This window comes from Pimephales promelas, chromosome 21, assembly GCF_988280905.1.
Source record: "Pimephales promelas chromosome 21, fPimPro1.hap1.1, whole genome shotgun sequence".
In the NCBI taxonomy this organism is placed as follows: domain Eukaryota; kingdom Metazoa; phylum Chordata; class Actinopteri; order Cypriniformes; family Leuciscidae; genus Pimephales; species Pimephales promelas.
This window is the reverse complement of record NC_142789.1, coordinates 23,206,877-23,227,023: the sequence shown is the minus strand read 5'-3', so window position 1 is coordinate 23,227,023 and position 20,147 is coordinate 23,206,877. Positions and strand designations below refer to the sequence as shown.

Sequence of the window (20,147 nt, the reverse complement as noted above, 5' to 3'; positions counted from 1 at the left end):
TCAGTTTTGCTCATTATAAACAGCTTTTCTTGATTAAAACATCATAGCTATATGAGGTAAAATGTATGGCATTGTTTAATATTTCTGCACAGGTGGCCTAGTATTCTTCTTGAAAAAAGAGAAAGCAGAAAACATGCTGGCACTGCTTAAAACGAGTCGCCATATGTCTGACAAAAACAATAGCACGTATAACAAGCCGTTCAGTTTCTTCATAGACCTTTATTTCATCATTATAATATTTTATTTACGATACACTTTCAGAAACACAGTAGAAGTTTTGAGGCAAACAGTACAGTTTCAGGGATATGTTACTGTTTCTGGCTCAGTTTGGAAAACAACATCCTGCAGTTAATTAACTCCTCGTCGCTTCATATTAGCGTTGCTTCGTAGGACTGAAGGATCTGTTTTTTCAGCAATGATGTGACGTCATGAGAGGCCTTTCATGAGCGAGGCTGGTATTCGAGAGCATCCACTTTAAGCATGCTGCCATATTACGATTGCGTTCAAGTTCAGAGACATTTCATCCAATCACGAAATTGCATATCCACATCTTAGATCTCAAGACTTCTCACGTCTCTTTGATTTTTCAATCTTTTTGAATATCAGCCACCAGCTGTTACCCAGAGGTGATATAGGCTATATGCAATCATGCCTTTATACATTTGTCTGATGTGGTGACATGAAGCGTCCTGTTCATCCCTGATTGAATTTTTTAGCTGTTTTTTAATTTAGAGCCAACGATTAGTCGACTTGTATCCATTTGCACGTGGTTGGGAAACCAAAACATATGCTTTAATCGCATAATAAAAAAATAATACTGACCATGATCAGAGCAATCATTTGAATTTTAGATGGTTTGCATAAAAAAATTGTGGCTCAGATCCTAAGTGTCACCTGATCCAGAGAACGACTGCATCACAACAACCCAAAAACATACACATACTTGTTTCAAATCAAAGGTTTTTCTTCATTATATTCACACATACTGTATATCTGTGTGTATTTTTCTTCTTTTTTTTATGTGTGTGAGATTTGTAAGCAAATGTGTGTAGAAGACACACAGGAAATCCAACAGTCTTGTCTTTCGCTCTGTATAACATCAACACATCAGGGATCAGAAATCTACAAGACATTCAAAACTGCTCCATACAACATGAAGTCCCACTTGAATCTGTTTTCCTAAAGCGCCAAGTGCTGATTAATGTTTTGCTGAGTCCTCCGGGCCACAGGGGGCGCTCATACTGATGACTCCCTTGCCGTTTTGGAGCGAAGAGCCTTTGTGCGGCTCAAGAAGGGATAAGTTGTGCAGATACAGCCTGACGCCACTGTTAGGCCCAGACTGACCCATGCACAGAAGATGGACCATCCGTACCCGTGGTCTACGTCAGCGGGCAGCCCGTAGATGAAAGGAGGGTTCCTGGATAGGTCGTATGAGACACTGGCTGCGTAGGTGCACAGTGATATTGTGCAAAAGATTCCTGTGGGAAAGAAGAACCTTTGAGGTTACTGATCCAACACATGAGAAGAAAAAAAAACATCTGAACTCTTCACCTCATGTGATGTAAAAAGAGAGAGAGAGACGAATTATTGTTATGTAATGCAGTGATAGCCCAGTGAGGGTTGTTTGTTTGAGTGATTTTTCTAATCAATCGGTTAGCAATTTCTTGATATTGTTGTAACGTAAAAATGATTATTGGTTTTAGAAGATAGATTAAACGCTATGTTTTTGAACAAATCACTTTTTAAAAAAAAAACTTTTGCTGATAATTTACTCACCCCCATGTCATCCAAGACATCCATGTCATTCTTTCTTCAGTCGAAAATACATTTTTGATGAATTTTTTCGTACATTTTTTTGTTTTTGATGAAAACATTCCAGGATTTTGCTCTATATAATGGACTTCAATGCTGGGAACCAAACGGTTCAAGGTCCAAAAGACAGTTTCAGTGCAAACTGCAAACTCTTCAAAGGGCTTATCGTTTTGCTTCTTATCAAGATTTGTTCATTTTGATGAACGAGTTTGAACAGGAGAGTCACGAACGCACATCACAGAACAGAGCAAGGCGACCATTTGAGCTTGTAAAACTTAAACTTTGTTATTTTTTTTTAAATGAGTGATCGTTTTGCTTGATAAGACCCTTATTCATCGTCTGAGTCGTTTAAAGCCCTTTGAACAGTTTGCAGTTTGCACTGAAACTGTCTTTTGGACCTTGAACCGTTTGGTTCCCATTGAAGTTCATTATCGAAAAATCCTGGAATTTTTTCATCAAAAACCTTAATTTCTTTTCGACTGAAGAAAGAAAGACGTGGATATCTTGGGTGACATGAGGCTGAGTAAATTATCAGGAAAAGTTTTTTTTAAAGTGAACTACTCCTTTAAGACAATATTTTGGATGTAGCCAGATACTTCCTGTTTCTGAATTCCTGAAAAGGTTTTGAACGAATCAGTTGAAATTCACTTACAAAAACATTCATTTACTAAGGATAAAGATGTGACCTGCGGAAAGAGTCACTGAAAAATCCCCACTATATAGATGTAGATATATAATATAATATTAAATATATATTTCTCGTCCTGCTCACACACACACACACATATATTATATATATATATAGCAACAAGACAAGGGAAATAAGACAGAAGGAGAGACGTGGGAGAAGGAACAAGGTAGACAACAACTTGGAAAGGAAAGAGAACCACCTACGAGAAAGCATGCGACTTGGCGAAACGAGTAACAAGTAGCCAAGGAAAAAGAGAAAGTTAGATAATAAGTCTGAATAAGCAGAGTTGTGTACCTGCCATGAGGAACAGGAGTCCAGACACATGCTGGGTGAGGCTTTCCTCCCAGAAAAATCCCACGGCGGCCACAATGCTTCCACACAGCATTACGGCAGCAGCCATGCCCAAGAACCCTGCCGTGATGCGCCGCAGATCTGAACACCACAGAAAAACACACTGTTTCTATGACTACCACCCACTTAGCCAACAACTCACACTATAGCTATATGGGTAACACCTTATTATTAGCAACTTTCACTGAGCTGTGTGGGCTCAGTCGCTTCTGGTTCCATGCAAAGTTCTGGAGCTGCTGATCAATGCCGATATTGATTCAGTAAGTTTAATTTGGAGGTATATGACATTAAAATCACATGATAGAATCTGATTGGGACTCATGCATGGAGGAAGAAAAGCTTGATTAGAAGGCATTTTAACGAGGGCTGTAATTAAGGCTTGCAAGCTCCCTTGAGACTTGCCACGTTACAACATCACGAGAGCTAATAACATTCATTCCAACAGAAAATTACATTTGACCAAGTTTGTGTACACAAAACAGTACCGTGGGGCACATAATCTTATCATGGAGATGCAAGAATAGGTTATGATTGCATATCAATGACAGGAAATGCAATAACCGCGTTAGCACAAAACACATACAGTAAGCTTTATTCTTATTGTGGAAAGGAACAATAGCACCCATGCATGTATAATTTAAGGTAGCCAGTACCTTTAGTTAAAGTCACTGATGGAGAGCATTTAATTGGTTGAGAGCATTGCTTTTTGGAAAGTTTTTCCAGAACAGAAAGACTTGTACATTTAAATAAATACACCAAAGTTTTCTGTTTTATGGGCAAAAAAGAAAACATAATAATTTTTAGAAGAAAAGGTTTTATTTCAGAATCGTTCCCATCATGGGATCATTTTACGTGGATTTAGTTTTAATGAATTCATTTTGATTTAATTGTTTTTTTTTTCTTTTGATTAAATGTTATGAATTAAACATAGCATACTTTATCACTAGAAAAAATAACCCATTAAACATGAAAGAATACGGTAGTAATTTAAGACATTTTTTCCTAAGTTCGCATAATTTAATTTTTTCAATTTCACAATTTTTTTTAAGTTAAGTCAACTGATCACTTTTTACAGTGTGCTAATACCAAATAACATGTTATTTTCCTGTCAAATACACTGTTTTATCAATTTTTACTTGTTAAAATCCAGATCCTCAGTATGGTCCTCCAGTTCATTGACAATAAGCACAATATTAATAAATTTGACTGAATTAGCAAAGAATAATCAAATCATTGTCAGAGCAAATACTTCTACACTCAAGATTTGTTATCACAACATTTTTTCTTTTTTGTCAAATCAACTTAAATAATTTATTTAGTTCAGATAACTTATTATTTTGAGTTTCTGATGATTAAATCAATCTCCTTATTGGTTTAACTCACTTTTCCCAGTTCAATCAACTTAAAATTTTAAGACAACCAAGTTACTTAATTTTTTAAGTTAAACTAACAACGTTTTTTTTTACAGTGCAGATAACTTATTAATTTGAGTTTCTGATGATTAAATCAACCTCCTTCATTGTGACTCAATTTTTCCAGTTCAATCAACTTAAAATTTCAAGGCAACCAGGTTACTTCATTTTTCAAGTTAAACCAACAATATTTTTTTACAGTGTACAGCAGGCGTCCTTCCCATCATCCTTCGGTATTTTTACATATCATGTATACAGCACAGTTTTCACTATGCAAAGCACACTTAACTTCAGCTTGCATGCACTGCTTAACATTCAGCGCATATCAAGAGCTACACAAGGCAGCGAGGAAGCTTTGGGAGACTTACGTAAGAGGTGCCACTCGTCCTGCTGTATGGTCCTTGTCAGGTTGAGAGGGATGTTCCTGAGTCTAATGGGTTGGGAGAAATGGTACTTGACAGATGTGCATCGTTCTGCAATACCTACACAGGGATCACACACTCGTTTAGGACAAATTCTGCCCTTCAGATGCAGCTTTGTAAAGGTCTTCTTACCAATGAAATCCCTCCCAAATCTTCAGTGATATAGTTGTTCATAACATAAGAAACGCCTTCTTGCTTTACCTTAAAATCATTGCAGTGCACTAATCTCTGCTATACTTTATTGGTGTTGTTTGTCTTTCCCTGGACGTTCCAAGAACAAGTACAGAGCCAAGCACTGCTGAAACACCGCCTCCCCGACAGAGTGACCTTCTGTCATTATTTCCGCCTGGGTTCACACCAAACCCCACAGATTTGGCAGGCGTTGGGAGCTGAGTAAAGACTGCAGTAATCATGCAGCGAGCCTAAAGTAAAAAGACACTGTCTGGGTTAACGTCAGACATGCCACTTGAAAAATAAATTCAGTCTGGCTAGTTCCATGTGGGTAAAATTGAAATGAGACTGAAATTGAAGTGAGAAATGAGACCAAGCCAATGAGAACCCTCGCTATAGATGTGCACTAATGAATTCTACACGGTTTTCTCCCAGTGAAATGAAGTTGCAGCCATACTTATATGAATACTACTATTAAATTCCAACCTGTTGACCAGTTTCCCATGACTTCTAGTTAACAAAATATTTTGAGATATATATTTTTAAAACACACACTCACATGAGTGTAAATATGTGTAAGTATAATCATAGTACTAATAATGAAATAATTATTTTATAATAAAGTGTAGCTTAATCTTAGTGATAAATAAATAACACTAACATCAAACATCACGTCACGAATGAGGAGCAGAAATAAAGGGAATTTTGATCTGGTTGGCATTGTGATCTGATGAGAGCCTCTTCGAGTGTCTTTCTTCTTTGATGGGCAGATTCGGGGACTCACAGTAATAGACAGTGGCACAAATCAAAGCATTGGTGCTGAAGGTCAAGTGGTCTGTGTCTTTGGCTTGATTTGAATGCAAGGTGGCACGCAGCTTCCGCTTTTAATCTTGACATGATCAGATCTCTTTAATCTGTTTTGACTATTAATCATCATCACTCTTTTCCTGTGCTTTTTTTTTCACCTTGAGACTTTCATCTCTTTCAAAGGAAACTTTGGTGAAACAGCTGGCTTGGTTGGCGATTTAATAAAGTTTTGTTCTGTTGAGATCTATCATGCATGAAATTGATTTGCAGAAAGTGCCTTTGCAGTAAAATAAACAGGTCAAGGGAGAGAGACAAAAAGTGTCAGGCACTAGTGTCAGCAAAAAGACCATTAAGCTTAAATTTGGATAAGTGTCAGAACAAAAAGGATTAAATCGATATTTCTTCCAGGAAACGATTATGCATAGCGGTTATATTCATCCACACTCACCCAGCCTATATGTTTTGACGCAACACACCATGCAGACCACCATCATCATTATCATCATCATTCACAAATACAAAGCCTGCACAATCAAAAGCGTCAGCCAGAACTAACCATAGCAATTCGATCACTTAATATTAACCATTATTAAGTGATCGAATTATTTGAAATGATGAAATAATTTCGTCCGTTTACCAAACAATTTTTTTCTATTCATTTTGTTTTTCTCTGAGCGGAGTAGCCTAATTATGCAATGCAATCCCAACAAAAAATAAATAAATAAATAAATAAAAATAAAACAACAATTTATCTATGCACTACTTTTCACAATAAGATTCAGAAGCTGACTGTATTGATTTAAACGTGTCATGGTTCTTGAGTAACAATTTCGGATTAAAGCTATGTTCTGGTTCGCTGAATAACCAGCTCATAAGAATCATTTGTTCGGTAATCTAACTTCTGTGGTCGAGCTGTCTGTTGTCTATGGTCTGTTTCATTCTCTGAAAAGAAACGGCTCATTAGAATCTTTTGTTCAGGAATCGAACTACACTAGTGCCGCTGTTTGTTTTGATTCGACTGAAAAGAGCCGACTCATAAGAGTCATGCGTTCGAGAATCGGATAACACTAGTCGCGCGTGTTTGTTCGCGCTGTAGATTCAATGCAGAAAACACTGTCTGTAGAAAGAACACAGATTTGAGAACCCCAACAGAACTGAAGTTCATCCATATTGTTCGTTTCTGGTGGGATGGCTATAAAAAAACAGAACCGGTTCTCAGCTAGCCAGAACTAAGCAAAAGAACTAAGCTTTTTTTTGCGTTTAAATGAACTTTCCACCCAGGTCTTACCCTTAAAAATGAGTTTGTCAATATCCCCGTCCATTCCCTGGAAGTAGCATTTCCTCCAAAGTCCAAAGTAGGTGGAGAAGAGCGGGCGCCCGCACTCCGTCTCCAAAATGCCCATGCCCAAAATCGCCCTCCAGTTCTCCAACAGTTCCTCCTCTCGGCTCCCTACATGGATGGGCTTCATGGGAGCCAGGTTGCGCTTCGCATTCCCACTGTCCACCAAAGGCAGGTGATAGATGGGCATCTCCCTGTTCTTCTGGTCGTTGGACTCCGAGCCGTACTGGTCGCAGTTCTCCTTGTGTCTCCTGGTGTCAGTTTCGTACCAGTGGTCGGTAAAGATCGCCGTGACCAGCAGCATGAGCGCGAGCAGGCTCATGGACAAGCTGATCGCCGTTACAAGAGCCCGTTTCTCCATGTCTCCAACATCCGCGCAACTCACTCAGTCATCTCTCACATGAAGCGTACTTTCCTCGCCTTATTCCGGGATAATGCGCCGCTTTGAGCAGCGATCTGTCATTACAGGTGAATGAGCGGAGTGTGTCTGCTGCGCGTGCGGTACCGTGGGCATCTGTATGGGGATGCGCGGTGGCCGTGTGTGTGTGTTTACCTGCACTCCGTTCGGCGTTTGTGCATCTTCCTTTATCCGCAGTAGCCGCTGGTCTTACTTTCCTTTTTCCTGAAAAGGATGATGCATCCACGTAGACCAAGATTTCATCGTGCAACTGAACGCGCGTGTGGGAATGTCAAGGTTGTCGCGCGCCTACTGTGCCAACAATAGCTATGGGTGTGTCAAGGATACAGGCGAGGCGGTTTCCTGCAAGCGCGCGACTGAAATGTTATGATGATGATGATGATGATGATTGTGGTGATGATGATGATGATGGTGACTACAGTTTGATCAGGCAAACATCAATGCAGCAGAATTGTGCAAACGGGGAAAACAAATTAAATTAACTTGATTATACTGCAAAATATTCTGAATAAATGTTTTCCGGTATGTTCTAGTAACAAAGGTAGCTATATTTAGGGTTAATGCCTGATATGATAAAAATGATCAATCTTTTAATGCAATTTGCATCCATGTTTAATAACATAAAACATATTTCATGTTTTATATGTTTTTATATTCATAAGTTTGATTTATTTACTTTTTTAACATTCAATGAAAAAAAATACTTCCCTGTCTCTCAAATACGTTGAACACAATATTTGGGAATTAAGAGATTTTTATTTAGTTTACTCAATTAGACCTTAACAAATCATGACTTTTAAGGTCAAAATAGTCTTAAAAATAAAGGTGTTGGGAGTGGCGGAGGGGGGTAACAGTTATGTCATTGAATGACCATTTTTGAGTTCCCCAAATAATCTTGATCATGATCATTTTTTTAAAACTTTGTTGTTTTTTTAGTGTGAAGAACATTTTAATAACCTAAAGAACACATTCCTTTTTGTGGAATGGAAAGGTTCCATGAATGTTAAAGTTTCTTCATCGAACCATGAATGAGAGCTAAGAACCCTTTTTTTTAATTATTGATTTTTTTTTTTGTTGACATTGTCCTCGTCAATCAAAAACATCAAGTGTATTGCACACAAGCCATAAACAAAACAAAATCAAACCAAATCAAAATAATAATATTGGTAATAATAATAATGATATTAATAAAATACATGTAAAATGCATGCCTATGTTCTTTATAACACAATGGAGGAAAACAATAAGGAACAAACAAATATCCACAACCAAAGGGTGGCTTATAAACAATTGCCCCATACATTCTGGAATCTTCACTAATCCCTAGAGACTTCAATGATTCACATTGTACACATTTTATTTTTATTAAATGATATGAGTTTGCTCACAAGATTTTTTTTTAAAGATACAAGATCCTTTATGATAGCTATACAATCCCTATAATGGAGGGCTATCTCCAACCCATTTGTTCATAATGGTCTTCTTGGCCAACAACAGCAAAAGATGGACAATGCCTTGTGTTCCTCAAAAGGGAGGAGGGAAAATGGAGTAAACACATGTCTGACAGGGCCTTGTAGACTGAAAGTCAAAAAGTTCTTATTACATATACCACAGACAATGTTAGTTAAATTTGCTACATGATGACATATAAGCCTTAAACAGCATTTCTCTGAATTTGTTGCAGACTGAAATAGTTGCTGGGAGTTTAATGATGTTTTCCCATGAGACAATGTTAATATCAATCCCATATTACCCATATACAAACCCCTGTTTTTCCTTCAAGACTTTTAAAAATCAATAAGCATGTTCTGCCCATACTCATAAAACCCCCACATCCTACTTTTCTAGTGTAATGTATAGAAATCCTTTCTGAGCAATATGGAAATGGAATGAGCATATCAAAGATTATGGGTTTACCTTTGTAGAAGAGATCATATAATTTATTCCGGCTTGTTGCCATGAGAAAAAATATGATCCCATTTTGGGACACAAACCATCTACCAACAAGGAGAGGATGAGGGTTGTTTATAATGAAATAATCGTTTAATAGTGGACCAAGCTTGAGCTCAAACCAATAATATTTTTATTAAATATTAAGAAATTGATAACCGATTGATTAGAAAAATAATTAAATTAACCCTCACTATATGATTACATAAACAGACATTAAAAACCTGAACAATGGGTTGGAAAAATAGGCTATAACAGCCAAGAATAGCTCTCTAATACATGCCATGTGTGTGTGTTGGTTGTTTGATAACTGCCGTCATGCAGAGACCTTGATCTGTGCCAGTGCATGCTTTAATAATCAGTCAATAAATTGCATCCTGGATGTGTGCCTGGCATTTGAGAAATAAATTAGACTGAATAGTCCTGGCTCATAAAACCTTCATAACAACCACATGGTGTAAGTACAAATGTGTTCAGAAGCTCGCTCTTGGCACACACTCCTCTGTGATTCGGAAATAAATAGCGCTGAATCACAATCCTGTCTGAGCTGAAAGAGAAGAAGATGGAGGAAGAAGTATGAGACTGTTTTGTAAGTCAACCACATGGAGAATGCTGACAACTGTTAATCTGTCAACTGTCAGTGATTTGTCACATATTTGGAGATATATGTGAGAAAACAGAGCTCAAACGGCCTTGTTTAACTCTCGAAACGAAGAAAATCCATGTAGAAAACCACAACCTCTTATCATCATACAGATCCTGAGGGGACATTTCTGTTCAAAATCGCACTGGAAACAGCTTTGCAAAGAAGGAAATTTTATAAAGTCATCAAAATCAATTGTATCCTGTTTTAATTTTTGTGTGTCCTGTTTACATAAACCAATTCTATTCTATTCTATTCTATTCTATGTTATTCTACTCTATTCCATTCTACATTGAATACTTGTTTTCTATTTTCGGTGTCTTATAGGCTAGTAGACTGTTGTTGTAGAAGTTCTGCATGTGAATTCATCTGAAATTCTAGCAAAAACGTCTGTGACAGCTCATGCAATAATATGATACATGAAGTCATTACAGTATTGTTTGGCCTATAAATTATAATGAATAGCCTGTTATGTTTTATTATTGACATGTTTTATTTTATTATTGTAGTAGGTCGGATATACTAGGATAATTTCCTGTATTTTACTTTCAACTGGATCAAAAGAGCACATCTTTTTTAATTAAACGTTTTTTGTGTAGACAACTGTTGGCCTTATATTAAAGATAATAATAAACATCAAAACAAGACAACTAATTATCAAACCAGTGTCACTCACCATAAACAAAAGAAGAAAATGAAATAAGTAAAACGCCATTACAAGTGTTTCTTACACGATTTGTGTAAAATGTTCCTCAGAAGCAGGTTATCTTCTGGTGACTATGCGCTTCTGGTCATCTGACCCAGCCCATCCTTCTCCTCCTCCTGTCTTCATCCTCCCATTCCAGACATTCACCACTCTACGAGAGCAGCGCATGCGCAGTGGAGCTCACGGGAAGCCATGTTAAAGTTAGTGAAGTACTGCGACTGAGATTCCCTTCTGACGCCGTATGTTTATTTTTTTTCTTCCGTTTTTCTCCTTTCGTCCGTGTCAGGGCTCCCAGCAAATCTAACATTAATAGTAAGAGGCCGGTGTCCCCATGATGAACTCTAGTTTCGATCTGTCCAGGCGAAATCCGCAAGAGGATTTCGAGCTTATCCAGAGGATAGGCAGCGGGACCTACGGGGATGTTTACAAGGTAAAAATGTGTTTTCTACAAACAAGGCCCGTCTTTTGGACTGTGCAGTCCACATTTAAAGGGCCCGATCTTTAGAACATAACCAATGTGAGGCATATGGTAGTTTAAATGTTGTATCTGTAGTCATAAAGATTGTACTTCTCTGAAGTGGACTGGGACACTGTTCTTAAAGGTGCACTTCGTATTTTTCTTGAGAATAAAAAAAAAATACGTTCAGTGAAATGAATACCACTTTGGATAAATATGCTTAAAATGTTGTAGCCTACACTAATATGATATGAAGATACAGACCTATAATTTTTCAAGTAAAAGCTGTTTAATTCTACTTGGAGGGGATCCCTAATGGGCACTGCCATGTTGACATCACATGACCGGCCCTGTCATGCAATTTTTCGATTACTACTACTACTACTACAAATTAAAAATAACAATAATGTACTTTATAGTGCTTTAGCTATTGCTGAGTGGGAAATGGAGTCTATAAACAAGTAGTACAAAGTAGTACACTACCAAGTACACCAACGCAACCTGGTATAACATGGTATATATGTGCTGAATCCAAGAATGCAAATTTTATGGATGTGTAGTATGACGCAGACTGTTATGAAGGGACATCAGTTAGTAGACAAACTTCATGCATCCAGATCGAAAGGTGTCACAACAAAGTACTAAATCACTGTTGAAACAAATAAGAGCTGAACAGAGTAAAACTAATGCGGTGTGTCCCAGTTGACCTACTTATGCTAAGCCCTAAAAGTATGTGCTCTTTTTGTGAAGGAAAAGTACATACTCCATATTTCATTTCCTAGCAAATTGGAGAGAAAAGAAGTAGCATGTTGATAGTGCCAGACAGTCGTGGTGGGTCTTTCATGCAGAGAAATCTCCTTATATTTTTGCATAATGGCGCATTTAAAAGTTAATGGCCAAGCGGATCTTTAAAAAAGTTAATGTTGCAATATAACATGGATAACATTAAATACACTTTGTTTTTATCAGGTTAAATGTTAATTTAAGTCACTCAAAACCTCTTCATCTAAACCTTTCTACTTAACCATCTGTCTCACACATCCGCCATGTTTGTAGTTCTTTAACACTTTTTTTTTGTTCATATTTGTAATTCCAATCAAAATCCTGCTCCAATGCACAGTGGGTTGTGGGCATTCTAATCTCACATACGATTTAGGATGGATAGTATGCACATTGGGACGCAGGTTTAGGCTGCATCGGAAATGCTACCCTATCCCTACTATTTAGTATAGTACCTGCATGACCTACTCCTGTAATATGTAGTACATACTCAGAAATGCAGCTTTACTGAGTGCACCTTTAATCTGAACCATCGTAACTTTTACCCTACTTAAAGGGACAGTTCATTAAAAAAAAGTAGGTTTTGTCATAATTTGCTGACTGTTATTTCGTTCTAAAACTGTATAGCCTAGTTTTCTTTCTTTCTTTAACCAGAAAAGTAGATGTTTCGCTGAATAACAGTCTCATTCATAATTCATTTCCCTTTCAGAAACACAACAGTAGCATCAACGCACTGATCTGTGAAACTCTGTAACAAACACGCTCATCAACTGTTTGCAAATTTTACATAATTTCCTGTCAACTTTTTGGGTTTATTCCCAGTTTCTTGCACCTCAGTTTGAGTACGACTGAATAACATAATTTTGTGGTTTTGTTGCAGTGTCACTCCCATGAGTTGTTGCAAAATTGTGCAAGAGATGACAAATATTTGAGGAAGGCCTTGTGATATCACCGTTTAAGTCTGCGGTTGTCAACTTGTCACTAATTCTAACTCGAGTGTTATAGAAAGATCGGTTTGGTGACAGCTGGCCAGTTGATCACTGAGGCTGTTGCCTTGAGTGGTTAACTTGGAAGTTGTTTACAAGTAGTGTGAAATGTGCTGGATTATCCGAGGCTTTATCCGAGTGAGGCTTAAGCGGTAGGGCAGTGTCACCCTGCAAGACTTTCACCTGTCAATCAACACTCTTAAAAATAAAGGTTCTTCATTAACATCAATGATTCCCTGAAGAACATCCAGAAATGTTTTTTTTAAACTTAAAAAAGCTTATTTTGGGGAATGGCATTACTGTGAAAACCTTCTTTTGGATTTTATTTTTAAGAGCGAAGTGTTGCACATGGCCATCTCTTTACATATTTGCATATTTATTTCACATAGATATAATTAATTGTATTTAGTCTGTTTTTATCTTATCTTCAAGTCAAGAGCAGCATTTCAGTCTTTATTTGCCAGAAGAATATTTGTTTTATCTGACAGAGTGTGTTAGGATTATGTAAAAGATAAGTAAAACTCTGTGTATGCTGATTAGAAGGATTTTAGATAACAGATAATAACAGATTATGTTGGCTACTGTCTGGTTTAACAGCATTGAGTGCAGTGCATTTACAGACATGCAGTTTACAATCCTCGGGTGTTTTTCCTTGATAATCAAGAAGGTAACCCAATACTCTAGATTGGAGGTGACTGTCATTTAGAAACCCATATTGATTGACCAATATTCTGAATATTGGTGGCCTCTTCTTTTGTGTACATGGTAGTTGACTGTAATTATTTTTTTATTGAGTCAATCATGCAATTCTAAATGTCTAGAAAGTTGTGAACAGAATTTGTGTGATAATGCTTTTTTTGGTGCTGTTTGCAACCAATTTTAACAAACTCTTAATTGCTTGGTGCATATAGTGGTATGGGAGAATGATGATGGAGAAAAGTATGGTAAATTACCATATAATGTCCAAATGTTTAAGACTTCTAATGACAAAAGATGGTTCATCGCTTAAACCCCACCCCTTTTTGACCCAACTGATCTCAAGCTTGCATTCAGATCTGTTTCTATCCAATTAACAACCAGCTGATAGAACCAAGTCTCCAACCACCATTGTTTTCTTTTTCTTTTCAATAATCCATTTTCACTCATTTATGTCTCAATACGGAGGAATGGAGCTGTCACTAGACTCGCTACTTCTGCGTCTTTAGTTACTTTTTAGTCCTACAGACTATCGCAGCAAGCCAACTTAAAGGAGTAGTTCACTTTTAAAAATACTTTTGCTGATAATGTACTCAGCCCCATGTCATCCAAGATGTCCATGTCTTTCTTTCTTCAGTCGAAAAGAAATTAAGGTTTTTGATGAAACATTCCAGGATTTTTCTCCATATTATGGACAGTTTCAGTTTCAACTGTTCAAAGGGCTTTAAACGATTTCAGACGATGAATAAGGGTCTTATCAAGCGAAACGATCGCTCATTTAAAAATAAAAAAAACAAAGTTTAAGTTTTATAAGCTCAAATGGTCGCCTTGCTCTGTTGTGTGATGCGTGTTCGTGGCTCTCCTGTTCGTGGCTCCTGTTGATGAACAAGTTCGAACAGGAGAGTCACGAACGTGCATCGCAGAACAGAGCAAGGCGAGCATTTAAGCTTATAAAACTTAAACCTAGTTTTTTTATTTTAAATGAGCAATCGTTTCGCTTGATAAGACCCTTATTCATCGTCCGGAATCGTTTAATCGTTTGCACTGAAACTGTCTTTTGGACCTTGAACCGTTTGGTTACCAATGAAGTCCATTATATGGAGAATAATCCTGGAATGTTTTCATCAAAAACCTTTATTTTTTTTCGACTGAAGAAAGAATGCCATGGATATCTTGGATGACATGTTGTTCCATGTCGACTCTTGTCGTTCCAAATGTACAAACAGGTTTGAACATCGGTGGAACAAAAAATACATTTTGATGAAAATATTTTTTTTTTTGTCCATGCAATGAAAATCAACTGTTTCTGAATCAACATTGGACCCCATTGACTTATATGAAAAAAAGAAGACATTTATCTATTTGAAGAAAAGTCATACAGGTTTGGTGAGTAAAAGATGACAGAATTTAAATATTTAAAATATTTGACTATCTTTTATCCAATATCTTTATTTATTCAAAACTGAGCAGGACATTAGCTTCAGAACGGTTTTCTGATTTAAATACCATACTGTTGTCAACAGGTGTTTCTTCTAGTTCTTTGTCTACTGGGTCTGCTTGTTTTTCAAAACAGTGAAGGTAATGCCAGCATGCACCTGATGGATTTTAAAGGGCCTGAAAGCATACAGAGATGTAAAGTATTGATTGAGCAAAAGTAAGCATTGAACAAAAAGCCTACTGCATCAAGGGTAGGGAAATGACTAATTACCCAGTTTGATCAGTATATATTGGCTTTGTGTCAAGCCTTGGTGGGGCTATTTTGATAGTTTTGTTGCTTCCCTGCATTCGAGTGGTTTTGTATTGATTCCATTTTTATGTCTACGGCCTGAGGAAGCGGCAGCAAACGATGGAAAGAAAGCAAAGGGATCCATATATGAGACGACGAAAGTGAGAGTGAGAAACTCATCGGTAAAAAAATAAGTGCGAGTCTAAACTGTGCCATGAGGCGTAATGCTTTAAGGCAGAATTCATCGATTCTCTTTCAGGAGGTTGCTGTGGAAAGACGATTGTGGGAGCAAATCTCTCGCTCTTTGTCCGTGTTTGTGACTTTGTATGTGTTGATTCTTTCCCCTTGCCTCCTGTAGAGACACAAATTCCTTTCTCTCACTGGAAGTTTGGCTTCTCACTGCATGAGTGTACTCGAAAAGGCCAGGTCAGTCTAAACAGTAGTTCTGCAGAGCTGAATGCAGGTTGAATTCAGTCCAGACACTAAAATGCATCAGATAGAGCAAAAAGGGAGATGTTAGTTCTTGTCAGCAGAACAAAATCTGTTTATTTCTGGACCGAGAGATTTGATTTCACTTACGCTTTGAAGAACAAACAACTCTTGCACGTACATCATTTGGCGAATCCATTTAGTTTATAGTTTTCCTTCTCAGAGTTTGTGGAGTGTGAAGTGGAGTTTCTTGTCTTCATGCAAGGAACATGGCCTTGCCTTGGTTTGACCTGACCGGATTAAAGTCCCGATTTCACCTTATTCGGATAATCTCTTTCATCCTTCACACCCAGGAAGTCTTGTGTTCCCCTTAAAGAAGAAATCCACTCATCCTGTCATTCCCGATTGCAATAGTCACCTTCAATCACACAGATTACACAGGAAGATGGTTCTCCAAGTGTCCTGCATCATGCATTTGTAAAAAAACATTCTGACAGGATGAAATTCAAGATGATAGAGTTTCCGCGATACATGTGCCCTATGTGTGCAGTATCGCTGGGCAGCTGATGTGAGGGCATTTCTGAATTGACTTTGTCGGGAAAAAATGATCATAAATTATTCACCTGTTTCAACAACTGGGCACTGCTCCATCCTGTAATACTATCATGCTTCTGAGATTTGTATCGGCTAGTTTAAGGACATACTCGCAAGCTCTGACTTTCAATAGTCCTGACTATTTAAATATACTCTGATAAATAAGATATAGCCTATCTGGAATTAACTGGAACAATCAGCTCTAATATTGATTATCGTGTGGAAAAGAATTGAACCATGTAGGCTAACAGAATACTTAAGTTGAGTAATTGTTTTATTTAACTGGCTGATCCTGCCGATTCACTCTCTCTCGCAATGAAACGTTGAGTCTTTTTCGTACCATTGTCCGCACACCCCAGTTTTATTCACAATCTAATGATATTGTGATATATTGATGTCTGTTGAATTGTGGCTTTTGTTATGTTATTGCTACAATTCCATGTATGTTCATTGTAAGTGTTATATTTAGTTTTTATAAACTTATGAATGAAAATGGTTAGGATTTACTGGAGCTTAACTCTAAATATTTTTATTCAAAAGTTTGGGGTAGAGGTAAGATATTTTTAATGCTTTTGAAAGAAGTCTCTTACGCTCATTCAGACTGCATTTATCAAAAATACATTAAAAACGGTAATTTTGTGAAATATTGTTACAAGTTGAAATAGTTTTCTGTTTTAAAATGTTATTTATTCCTGTGTTGGCAAAGCTAAATTTTATGAATTATCATATGAATTATCATAATCTAGAGTAGAGCCCGACCGTTAAAGGATTTTGAAGGCCAATACCGATACAAATATTTTTGGGTTTTAAAATCCGATATTCCGATATATCGGCCTGTTTTTTTATTTTTATTTATTTATTTATTTTTTTAAACTGGACAGTCACAAACTGATAGTCACAAATTTTGTCATGCTTATTTGAGTTAAGAGAACTGATGTGGATGGTCTTTTAATTGTTATTCAAGCAATGTATGTCTCGTGACCAACTCAACGAGTGTTGCCAACAGGAACGGTGTAGAGTGCCCTCTGGTGGACAAACTATACAACTCCAACACTCATGACATGGTTCAAGCATGTTTCGTCAGTTTTTATTTTATTTTTGAAATATTCATTTATCGGCCAACTGCCGATACCTTTAGTTTGGAAAATGCCTAATATCGGCGGATAATATCGGTCTGCCGATATATCGGTCTGGCTCTAATCTGGAGTTATTCTAGAATGATTCAGTCTTTCCAAATGGTTTTGTCATGGAGTAAATCCGCAATGAAACTAAAATTAATAGAATGTTGTTAACTAATGTAGTTAACTAGACTTCAATTAATGTAATGACATCTGGTAAAATTGTTTTTATATCGCAGAAAAATAAAACATCCCAACAATGACATTTTTTACCAATGTCATATTTACCCTTATCCTCGTTATGTGTTTTCTACAGAGATATCAACATCGGTAAATATCGGCCATAACAGCAATATTAATATCGGTTATCGGTATCGGCTATTTTTTTATTGTATAATATTGATATAATATTATAAAAATTGTTTATTAATATTTTAATTATTAAGTGATATCTATTGGCATTATATCAAAAATTTCATATTTTAATCAAAACAGCAACAGGTATGATTTTGGAAGTGCTTTGCATTGGTTAGTTCCTCTTGTTCAAGTTGGGTTTTTTTTCGTCGCATGAGGGATTTTCGTACCTTTTCTCCCTTGTTTTGTGACTCATTAGCAAGTCACAGTCCTCAAACTTTCTCCCGGAGGAAACCTTGAAACACCTCGCCGGAGTCTCACAAGAGCTGAGGTCAACGTACTCCAGCCATCACACATTCTTTCTTTCATCACTTTTTGCAGGAAGCAACTGTCAACACCTTTGCTTACTCTCATATGTTTTGATGCCTTCGCGCCTTTCAGAAGTTCACAACAGACTGGATTACACAGTCTCTTTTAACAGAACGTCCTTGCCATAGCCTACTTTTGAGCGGCCCCGAGATCCCTGCACAATCTGAAAGCTAAAGCAGATTCAATCGCGCCGCAACCTTTCAATGAGTAAGCAGAAATACAGATCTGCATGACAGAGCGATCCACTGTCCTGCAAATGCGGCCGAGGAGAGAAATTGTATTCTCCCTTTGTGAGTGTGAGTGAGCGACTGACATTCTAGCTTTGTTTGGACAACAACGTGATTTGCTTAATTATGTTTGGCGTTTGGTTGCGGAATTAGAGTTAGACTTATTAGACAGTTAATGGACTGTTGTAGTAGCGATTCTTATTTGTTGTTGGTGTGAGACTCAGAGGAGGCGGCCGTCTCAGTTGTACTGTAGTTTCACAATCACGTTTTAGCAAGCCCAGGCACGCTCCTGTCCTGTCGTCCGCGCACTAGAATTCTTGATGCATTATGTACACTGCGTTTAACTGAAATACAGCATGAATAATGAATCCGATGAAATGTTTGATAACACCAGCGCAGGAAAGACATTAGAGAGGAAAACGAGTTGTTTATCGGAGGTCAGTGCCGCATTGGCACAGTAAATTGTTAATATAAGGCATCAGATTTGCCAGGCATTGCAGAAAATGATTGGCCTAGATTCGGCTGGTCGGGGGCCAAGCTTGCAGTGATTTATCCACCTCTCTGTAATTACCTGACATGGCATCAGCTCGCAGCCCCACTGTGTGCTGCACCTGTGCAGGTGGAGCGCTTGGCTGTTGCTCTGTGCCTTAGCGGACATAGGAGAGTGTGTGCGCGTGTTTGAAGTCAAAGGGTTACACACTAGGAGACACTAGTTTTAAGTTTGTGCAATGGTTGTGTGTTTTTGTCAGTGTAAGCTAAAGGGATAGTTCACCCAAAAATGAAAATTCTGTCTCACCTTCATGTCGTTCCATATAACTTTTGTTCAAATGTTTAATGAAATCTGAGAGATTTCATTCATAAAGAGATCATAAAATAAGTCCATATGAATCAAGCAAAGTCTTCTGAAGATACACTATTGCTTTATCTAATGAACAGATATCATTTAGGCTTTTATTCACATGTAAACATTGAACGTAGCACTTATGGTAAACAGAAGTTCAAGCATGCTTGCTTGAGCAACATGTATCGGCGAATCCGGTATAACAAAACCGATAACCGATTATGGAAAAATGCTTAAATATTGGGAAAAATATCTGTCTAGAGTTTCACTTTATTTTAAAGCTGCAGTCCACAGTTTTTCCCTCTTTAGCGCCATCTCTGTACGAAATCTGCAATTGCAGTCATTCGTGGAATTATCATCTTTAGGTGAGTTGCAGTTTGACACGGCAGAGCGTGGATGAACACAATGTTTGACAAGAGTGTGCAGTTGTCGATCACCGCGCTGGTGTCTATACCTTTTCGGATCCATCAAATTGATGCGCTTAATTATATCAAGTGCTGTGAGAAAAGGCTTTAAATCTCCACCTCCAACATCCTCACACGCAATATAGCTTATACTAGCCGAAACTCCTCGTTTATGTGTACAGATGTGACGTAATGATGCAAAGACATGCTCGAATCTCCCGCGCAAATCCACCAGTACCACAGCAATTAAAAACATTATTGCAAGGCAAGCTTACCGCTTTGAATTGACCTACGGCAAGCAGATAGTTTTGAACACTGGCTGGTTATGTATTTCTCAAATATTTATTTTGGATAATTTTTAAAAAGCAGGACTGATTCAAAATCATTTTATTGTTATCAATATTAAGTGCTGTTACGTAACTTGTACTAAATCCAGAGTTTTCC

At 37.5% G+C, this 20,147-nt stretch overlaps 2 protein-coding genes across 6 annotated transcripts in view; one reads left to right on the top strand and one right to left on the bottom strand.

Annotated features, from left to right (window-relative positions):
- Positions 1-199: 199 nt before the first annotated feature.
- On the bottom strand, positions 200-7,789 carry tmem178a (transmembrane protein 178a). Its single transcript, XM_039674166.2, has 4 exons — positions 6,955-7,789; positions 4,635-4,748; positions 2,798-2,935; positions 200-1,478 (listed from the first exon to the last, which is right to left on the bottom strand). Exons 1-4 carry the CDS (start codon positions 7,364-7,366, stop codon positions 1,237-1,239), a joined length of 906 nt encoding a protein of 301 aa, XP_039530100.1. The 5' UTR covers positions 7,367-7,789; the 3' UTR covers positions 200-1,236.
- Positions 7,790-10,888: 3,099 nt separating this feature from the next.
- map4k3a (mitogen-activated protein kinase kinase kinase kinase 3a) overlaps positions 10,889-20,147 on the top strand; it is a 60,724-nt gene continuing 51,465 nt past the window's right edge. For all 5 annotated transcript variants that reach the window (XM_089125146.1, XM_089125144.1, XM_089125145.1 and 2 more), the window contains exon 1: positions 10,889-11,152. In XM_089125146.1, coding sequence (XP_088981272.1) covers positions 11,054-11,152 — 99 coding nt within the window. In that variant the 5' untranslated portion in view covers positions 10,889-11,053. The remainder of the gene's footprint in view (positions 11,153-20,147) is intronic.